Source organism: Atta cephalotes (genome assembly GCF_000143395.1).
Source record: "Atta cephalotes unplaced genomic scaffold scaffold00031, whole genome shotgun sequence".
In the NCBI taxonomy this organism is placed as follows: Eukaryota; Metazoa; Arthropoda; class Insecta; order Hymenoptera; family Formicidae; genus Atta; species Atta cephalotes.
In genome coordinates this window covers 1,250,033-1,260,364 of record NW_012130095.1, presented here as the reverse complement: position 1 = coordinate 1,260,364, position 10,332 = coordinate 1,250,033, and the positions used below count along the sequence as shown (strand labels likewise).

General features: G+C 33.0%; 1 protein-coding gene across 1 annotated transcript in view; it reads left to right on the top strand.

The window, feature by feature from the left end:
- Positions 1 to 10,332, top strand: part of LOC105620950 (protein vestigial) — a 54,305-nt gene that overhangs the window by 36,189 nt on the left and 7,784 nt on the right. Inside the window, exons 2-3 of the mRNA XM_012202426.1 lie at positions 8,225 to 8,435; positions 8,517 to 8,672. Coding sequence (XP_012057816.1) covers positions 8,225 to 8,435; positions 8,517 to 8,672 — 367 coding nt within the window. The remainder of the gene's footprint in view (positions 1 to 8,224; positions 8,436 to 8,516; positions 8,673 to 10,332) is intronic.

Genomic DNA, 10,332 nt, shown 5'->3' with positions numbered 1-10,332 from the left:
TTATTATTATATTCTATAATAGTGTGTGTCTGTGTGTGTGTGTGTGTGTGTGTGTGTGTGTGTGTGTGTGTGTGTGTGTGTGTGTATGTGCGTGTGCGCGCGCGTGAATTGTAGATATTTGATGGGAAAGATTAATTGAATTGCAACAAATATTATGATAAGTAAAAAAAAATTCTCGGATTTACATGGAAAATACGGGAATTCCAACACCTTTCGAATGAGTCCATTATATATGAATTTCGCCCGATGGCATAATCGTAAAGCCGATAAATAGAGCCGGATTCCAACCAGGGCCTAACGCCTCATTTTAATCATACTTACGCCTCATACTAATTAATTGAACGATTTAAATCAACTCTCACGGACACTCATTATCAGCTAATATTACATCGGTGAAGATGGTGAACGTGTCAACCTGAGTAGATTCTACCGAGGACTCAGTCTCAATCGTCTCAATTAGTACTTTACGCGAATGAGAAAAATGCCGGCCGATCATTCACGGAGATAATGTAGAAACGCGTGTAACGCGTTTACCTCACTGCGATACTTTGGGCAACCTTCTTTTCGGCGAGGATCACCGAGGTGTTCTCTACGTCTCTACGGTTGCAAATGCAACTTGTGATAAACGCCATGTCGCTAGATGCCTGGGATTCCTGATTTGATCGATTGTCACCGCGGTGGATCTTAAAGACGCATTGATGTTATGTGAAATTAACGAGAAAAAGTCTTTGCGTTATCGCTTGGGTTACCAGTAATTTGTCTCTTTTAATTCTAATAGTAAACTATCTGGAATATATATTCTGCACATATATAGATTCTTTGAATATTCAATTTCTTATGTTTTATATTTTTTGACTTGTACATTTGTAATACTTTAATCTTAAACGGTACTTTAATCCTATTTCCGCTCCGAAATTTTTTTCACTATAATATTCACAAATCCGGTGTACTTTAAATTAAAATTTCTTTATGTAAAATAAAGAAAATAGTCAATTAACATAATTGACTATTTTCTTCATTTTGAAGATTTAAACTCGAAAAATAAGAATATTTAAATTAAAATTATGTAAAGTTTAGGAAAATATTTGTTATAAATATTTTTTACAACGTAATTGAAAAAATGTCCAAGATTCACCAGATTTACGATTACTGATTAACTCTCAACTACTTAAGTGGACCATTTGGACCTGGATGAAAATTTTGGCCGCTATTTTTATACTTATATATAGTTAATATTGCAAAGTTGAAGTGAAAGAGTAAAAAAACTTAAAACCTTTCTCTGTCAATCGCCGTTGCAATTGTCTCGAGTCAAAACTCTTGATGTTAATTGTGATGCAATAAAAAGTTTGGCTCGTGTGACTTGACTCGTCAAATGTAAATTCAGATTTTTGCCAAGAATGAAAATTCGTTTTTAGTAAATACTTGTTTATTAATGCAAGTATATGTTGTTTTCTTATAATTAAAATATAATTAAAATATACATTATAATTAAAATATACATTTATTGTCAAAAAAGCATTTTTGTGAGAGAGGCGTCTTGAAAAAAATAATTGCTTTATTATATATAAAATCGTAAGTAAATAATATTGAAATCATTATATATTTAATATAAAATATTTTTGTTGTATTTTTTTTAAAGAAGAAAATACCCGACAAATCTCTGATATTATTTGTCCGAGCATGTATAAAAATGTCCCCACTTCAATCGCGCAAATAATTATATTTTTTTGAATGAATCAATATAACGTATTTTTTCTTAAACTTCATACTCTTCCTCTTTTCAAAATACTACTTATTTTTATATGCATCTTTTTTTATGGATAATGATAATCATAAAGATGATTTTTTGAAAAAAAGAAAAAATGAATTATTGCACTCTTTTCACAAATTGTTTTTTAGTATTTTTTGATATAACTTTTTCAATTATTATCAAATTTTTTATATTTTGATATTACGATTTTATACATACGATTTCTGGCATTTTATTTAAAAAAATATATATAAATGTTTTCTATTGAGATTTGTGATAATTAAACAGAACTAGTCAAAGACGTCGTGGGTGACTTGGACCCAGATTGTAAATTAAGATTAAAACGAGACATATAATTGAAAGTTAAGATTAAATTTCTTGAACGCGCTTTTTGAGTACTAGATAATTTAGATTAAATAATGATAAGATAGATTAAATAATGAATTTGATCATTCGTACTATATTGGATTAGTGCACTTTAAAGGCGCATAAAAAATTTATAAAGCGGCACCTATAATGAGATTTTAAGACATAAATCTTATGCTCTAACCATAAGAAATGATCAATCATAGTCGATTATTTTCCTCACATTTGATTGTCAATTTCTTATGATTTAGGGCTTAAAATCTTATTGTAGAGCCGCTTAAAGTTAAATTTTTATGCAGACATAATATAACTTTGATAATAAAATAATACATATATATTCTATTAAATAATATCATTATTATTGAGTATTTTATTGTAATAAAATATATTTATATACCTTTACATTAACTTTGTTAATTTTATGTATAGAGCTTTTAGTATAATATGGTGCACTAATTTAGAGTATTGCAAGACCGCATTTGCTATTAGTTGTGTTCATTAAGCAATTGTTTCAAATGTCCAATATCATTTCCCAGACTCCAATTGAATTTTCTATGTTTCTTCTTCTACTTTTCTTCCTTTCCTCGTTCGTCAGCTCGCTATTCCAGCCTCGCAATTCCAGCTAATCATTCGCTTTAGCGAACTACCCGCTTTATCTCCCACTGGACTCTGCTTTATAATAACAGTTAAGTGCTACCAGACGTCCACAAATGAGTAAACAGTGCGCCACCCGCTGATAAAGGTATTTCTCTGTAAGAAAGAATCGCGCGTCGGTATCCGCTTAATGCGCTCCGTCGCAAACGCGCGAAGATACACCATGAGTAATATCGCCGACTCGCTATATAAATGCAAACGCGTACGCGCGGTCCAGGTTTGATTAAAGGGTTACTCCGCTCGTTGAGTTACCCGCTTTGGCTGCTGGTTGTTCATATAAGGCGATAAATAGTGTCAGTTTGCGCCAATGTGATGTCGGATTTAAAAACGCGAAGAGTCCGTGGGAACGCCTAACACCTGTCACTTGGAAATTAATAAATTGATGATTAAGATAATTAAAATGTAAAGGAATCAAATTTTGCAGTATCTCAATAAAGAACTTTTAGATTCGAATACTATAAATATAAATTAACGGGACAAAATTTCTTCTTATCTAGATTGGGATATTTTTATATTATCTCTTTCTTTTTTCTTCTTTCTTTTATTTTGATCAATTTCGTTTCAGAATGGGAGAAAATCCATATGATATATTTTATTAATTGAATAGTTTGATTATTTAATTGAAGGATTTGCTGCAACAGAGTAGGTTACATTTTATAAAAACGGAATAAATGGATCGAAGTAAATTCTACAAAGGCTATAATAAATTGTATGAATCTTATCTACCACAGATCGTAATTTTTATTCTAGATTTATTGGCCTTCTATCAGAGTTTCTATATTTAAAGTTCATTGAACTGAATTTTATAATACATATACAGCAAACAAGAAATTCAGTTCAATGAACCTCAAAAAATCGATAATATAAAAGCTAACCCACTGTTGCAGCAAACCTTTTAATTCTTAGTTTTTGTAAAAATGGAGTAAATAAAATTCCTAAGTTAAAGTAATGATAAAAATACTAAATATCATATGTTCGACTACGTTGTGAAGCTAATTCACAATGTAAAATTGATATTTTTTCTAAAGAAACTCCTTGTTTGTTATCGCATTATTGACATTATGAAATTCATTTCAATGAGTCTGATTAAATTTAGAGACTCTCCAATAGAAGACCAATAAGCCTATAAGAATCAAAAGTTACGATCTGTAGTAAGATCTATACGATATATTATAGTCCTTGTAGAGATCTATAAGACAAAAGGGAAAGAAATAAAGATGCGGTCTCAGGTCTTTCGTGAAATGACTCGACACCGCGCCGGCAGGAAGGGCGAGACGGACGAGCAGGCGGGTGGACGGGAGGGAGGAGGCAAGAAGAAGAAGAAGCGAGCAGTGGCCGTGGAGAGGAACGGGCGGACTCGCGCTTTGGAATGCTTTGAAAGGCCGCGAGCAGTTCTCTTGGCTAGAGCTGCTCGTTGGCTGTGAAGCGAAGGGAGAAAAAGCAAAAGAGGAAGAGAGGCTGTCGAGGATGGTCTTGCTTCAATTAATTACCACATTGTCGTGCGGCCAACCGGCGCTGGATGTTCCACCGTTGGATAATCTATGGAAGACCCGCTTGCTCCTTGATTTAATCTCCTACGCGCTCTCAACCCCGCGAGCGACGAATTTCGCACGGCGCAATCGAACGGGCATCGAAGGCGTTAAGTAAAAAATAGTTACAGTCTCTGAAAAATTATCAAAAGATAATCTTCCAGTTTTTCTATAGTCGTCTTTCTTGTTGATATTCTTATGCTTTTTACAATTTTTTTATTTTTTATTTATTTTTATTTTTTTTTTTCCAAAATATATCTCTTTAGAATCAAGCAAAATTCCAAATGTGATAAAATAGACTTGAGATCAACTAAGTAAGAAGAAATAATTATACAGTTAAAGTTATAGATGTGTTGAAATAATAATTCTATATATAATTTATTTTAAATACATTTACTTCAGATATATGATTGCCGATTTTCGGACTTGCAATAATCAAACTGAAATAATAATAATAATCTCACAAATTAAATTTGATTATCAATTTGAAGAACTATTAATTTTAGAATTTTCAATTAATTAATAAATTCTAATTACTTCATAAATTCTTCAATTTATATTCACGTACTATATTATCAATTTAAACAGAGCTATTTGCGTATGCTATTTTAATTACACAAGCGGCATAGTTCTCAAGATAGTACTTAGTAATCGCGCAAAGCAAACCGCACAAATTGCTACAAGACGGTATGTATAGGTGTGTTGCGCCGAGCTTAAAGCTCCTCCGGTTTTCATCGCAAACCGCCTACCAATCAACAGTTGCAAAGCCATGATGACAAGCGGATATACCTTCATTCGACGACGCCTACCTCCAGGTCGCTCGTCACTTTGTGCATCATGGCGGTGATGTACTGCACCATGAAACGACCGGGCCCGAGTTTATTGGCGTAGATAACGATAGCATCTTTCGCGGGCGTAGTCGTTCGTCTTTTTTCTCCTCTTCATCGTGTCTCTTTTGCCCTCATACCCGCGCATCCTTCCGTCGACTGGTGCATACATCACCGTCAGCTTATTTCTGTGCACCGCTGATGCATGCACGTAATTGGTTAGGCGGGGTAGCGAACGAAACGCTCAACTCGTCGTTCTCCACCGATCGGTAGGCAGGGAAATCACTATTCGTAGTGATTTGTTGGACATCGACACGCATTTTTATTCCCGCAAAAAATCGAGAAAATAAGAAATATATCTTGATAAAATTACTGTTGGGCAACTCTAAACAATAATATGCATGTACCTTATAAGTAAATGTTCGTTATAAGAAAAGACAATTTTGCTGAAATATCTAAAAATTTAATAAATGTCGATCTAAAATAATTTTGGATCTTCAAACAATTATATCATAAAATATTTGAATTAATATCAAGAATGATAGAATGTCTGAACTCTTTATAATCATGTTTGAGATTCTTGCATAATTATTTTAACAATCCACAATTATTTTCCAAAATTATTTTCCGATCCGTATCTAGCTAAATGTTTAGATACTTTAAAACTTATTCTTTTCGTGTATAGTTATTTAATGATTAAAATTAAATGACAGATGAGATTTGGATGATCTATTTAACCATTCAGATTTAATATGTTTTTTAATTTTTTTAGTAATAAATGTCTTTACAATTAAAATTCTCATTTTTACTAAAAAAAAAAATCGAATTAGTTTCATATTATCTAATTATCATTGATGATTGCTACAAAAAGATCGCGTGACGACCGAAAGGGTTGGATTAATGGACCACTATGGTGTCGAATTCTGGCGCGCGGACAACGTGGAAGTCAATGGGCCGTCCGCTGTTCCCGTCGTCGACATTCTCTTTATAGCGCGCGAGAAAACGCATGGCCCCGATGTCATGCGGAAAATCCCGGCTATCGCCGTTAAAATGCGGTATTTACACGCTCGTATTTCTCTTGTCATCCCATCATCACGATCACTGCGCCACGCGAGCAATGCAATCGTCGGCCACTTCTCCTTGGCTCACACGATTTGCCGCTCGAGAATTTTGTCGATCGACGACAAGGGTGTTAACATTTTAGAGGATAGAAGATGATTGAGAAGTACGTCGAAAATCTAGAACAACGATTGTATGAGGAAACATTATGCATATAGAATATTCTGTTATCGTATCACTATATACTTATCAAAATTTGATCGAACAAGAATATTTTCATAAGCGTAAATATACTTGTTTTTGAACACAGGAAAAGAATTTAGTGTTTCCATCAAAACTGTTTATTTTTTAACAACAGTCAAAGATTTAGATAATAAAAAACTCTCTTGCTTCTATAAAATATATTTTTTTGCTTTGTAAATAAAAATATTTATTTACGCCAAGTAAACAATTTAGGTGCATAAAATTACAATTTTATTCGTTACATTTTAATAAAAAAGTTTTGTTCTCATACATTTCAATCAAATTTTTCTTGTTATGGCAAAATTTTGGTTCATAAAACATTTTTCCTATTGTAATGTTCATAATTAAGAAAAAATCGAAAATTAGAATTAGAATTGAAGAATCGTTTAGGACAATTGAAAATTTCAAATTATCCTACAGTTTTTAATTTCTTGGAATTCAAGATCTGGAATTTAAAGGGATTTTCTAATGTTTTTCTTTGCTTTTATTCTTTAATGTTTTTTGTTTGATTTATCATGACACTCGTGATTTATCATAAAGGTGCGCTATATAAACTATATATCAATCGACCAATTAAACTGGTTAACTGATAATCATTACAATTCGCGAAGTGCTAAGGAATAACCGGTTAACTGATATCATTAATGTGTTAATCGGTAAACAGCACGATCGTGTGCAACGTTCGTATAAAAGCAATTACGATTCTTCCCAACAAAAAATCTTTCATAAGAGTTCATTTAGTTTTAATTTTAATTAGTTTTTAACTTTAGTTTTAATTAGTTTTAAGTAATTAGTTTTAATTATTTTTATTTTATTCTTGTCGTCAATCGCTGCATTTTATAATACAAAAAAAAAATAACACTCTTCTACAAAGTGAAATCAGTGAAATAAAAGTTATTAATAGAAATGTAGTGATAGAAGTTTACAATCTATGTTTGTAAGAAAAAAAGAGTTAGATATTTAAAGGCAAGTTTATAAATATTTTAGATAAAATGTCACAACATACGTATTGTATTATATATAGCTCAATTTTCAGCCAACATATAATTTGACAATAATAATTTTGTCAATGTGTTTTTCAATTAATATTATAAATTAATAAAATTCTCGTTATTATCAATTTAAAAATTCGATATATTGACGCTGGATTTGTGAAGTTTTTATTTAATTTATGATTAAAAGACATTAATTAATTTCAAATGATTCATAAAAGAGAATGAATCCTATGTTTGTTTTAATAAGAATAATTCAAATTTGCAGATGTAATATAAAGAATATAATTAAGTAGATTCAATAAAGCTACTGTAGCTTCGGAAGATTAAGTATAGTATACAAAAAAGAGATTTCGCTGAAATACTTCAAAATATAGATAGATCTGAGAATAATTGTATTGGAGCATTAAAATAATTATGTAGCATACTCAAACTGATCGCTAGAATGTCATTTTATAGCATTATTTATCATACTTGAGTTTTTTACGTAATTATTTTAATGATTCAACAATATTATTTTCAGATCTGTATCTAATTAAATTTTCAAATATTTCAGAAAAATTGTTCTTTCTGTGCAATTCGAAAACTAAAAGACATTGCGTGCTCCATTATAAGTCACGTCGCCTAAAAGTCAGCAGAATCTTAATTAAATATATCATTTTTAATTTTATATATATAATGTAATTCAGAAATGTTCTTACAATTAGACATAAAAATCGTAGATTTGACGTTTAAAATCTTTGGTATAATAAAATTCTAAAAATCGACGATGTTGCATACGAGACTAATTGCTTGTTATTACAGCTGAATGTGCATCAAAGATCTTTGGAAGCAGCCGGTATCGAGCTTTGCGGCGCCGGCGGAAGCGTTCCTCAAGGTCAGCCGAGCAGTGCAGGTTCCGTAGGGTCCGCGCCGAGTCCTGCATCCCCAAGGCCAACGCCGCAACCGCGACCACCCCTTGCAACCACCACCTCGCAACCCTCGCGAACGTTGGACGACGACAGATCGACAGACGGTGAGACGATTAATTGTCTCGGTTTACAGCAACGTGTGTATCGTCACGTGAACACCTGCGTATTAATACACCGGCTCGCAGGCGTGGGTGCCGGCACGACCGAGGACTCCGACGATGGCGAGAGCAGAGCGCAGTACGTTAACGCGAATTGCGTCGTGTTTACGCATTATCGAGGCGACGCGGCGTCAGAAGTGGAGGAACACTTTCAAAGGGCCCTCGCACACGATAAATTAAAGGGTAAGATGCCAAATGTGATTATCTTTCTCTATATTTAGAGAAAAGTAACTTATTTAAAAAATACAAACGTTTTAAGAAATGTAGATGTAGATTTAACACTATATGATGGTATGAGGGTTAAATGTAATTCTCATTGTGTTGGTGTTGGCATATAAACTCTATTGAAATTGAAAAATGGATGGATCACAAAATTCGACCATCACGATTGATACTATAAATAAAGTGAATTCCAATTTAAAATTCATTTAGAATTTAAAACAATTACATTTAAAATCCTTGAATAATTACATACACTCTATAATATACATACACTCTAAAAAATATGTGCGTGAATTTAACACTATGTCAATATTAATATTATTTAAACAAAGATGTTAAATCCATATCATGTTGGTGTTTATATTAATGCCAATACAGTAAAAATTATATAAACATTGGCATGATGTTAAATCCTCATATTTTTTAAAATGTATGTACAATTATTCAAGAATTTTAAATATACTTGTTTTGAATTCTAAATGGATTGGAATTCACTTTATTCATGGTATCAATCGTGATACTCGAATTTTGTGGTCCATCCATTTTTCAATCTCAATGAAGGCAAAACGTTTCGACAACGAAATGTTTTCGAAGTGAGTAATAAAGTACGCCATTAGGCAGCGACAAGGCTAACAAGCCTCGTGACAATTGTAGCTCGTTCGTACTCGCGCCGACTTAAATCGCGAGCAGGGCAGGGCAGGCCAGTGAAGAGAAAAGAGCAGAAGGAACCTCGACCGCAGGGGAGGACGAAGGGAAGATTGTCAGCACGCGAGCGGGTTTGGCAAGCGATCGGCAAGCTCGTCTATATCGGTGTCGTTTAAGGCCGCATTTATCCCGACCACAGTGCGCCGAGGATCAGTTCAGTAGCCTGCTTAGAATTCAAGACAACACGACCTAATTGTTACGCCTCACCACTTCCCTCTCACCCTCTTTCCTCGCTCATCGTTCCCTCTCTTCTGCTTGCGCTCTAACTTCCCGCGACCGTGCTCGTACGAATGGTAAATTAAGAGCTTCTGCTGGGAAAAGAGGGATGGTGGAGAAGCGCTGAGGAAAGACATTGTGAGGGAAAGGAAGGAGGGGAGTGGAGTATGGAGAGGCGACATCGCGAGAGACAGTTTTAGCCGCGGAATGCCGGGTAACGTACGTACAAGGACCGAACGCGACTTTGAGCCTAAAACGCGCACGCTGAGAAAACAAAGAAGGAAAGAGAGGAAGGGATAGCTCAATGGAAGAAAAGAGATAGAAAGAGAAAAGAGTTACTCTCGGAATTAAAAAGGAATTCGAGTAATTGGTTTGAAAAAATACGGTGGGTTCCGGTTCGAAACAAATAGAAATTATTTTGCGTAAAAAGATAGAGTTATTTTGAGGATTGTGTACAAATTGAGAGAAAGAAGTTATATATCTATGACTGACCTAATTAAATAAATTTAGTATATAAAAATGTGCTAATAATAAAATACCTCAAAAATACTTTTAAATACTCTGATTATTTTTATATAAAAAAATTAAATTTTATTAAATAAATAATGTAATTAATTATTTTAATAGAATGGTAATCAAAAGTCAATATTTCAATTATATATATATATATATATATATATATATATATATATATATATAT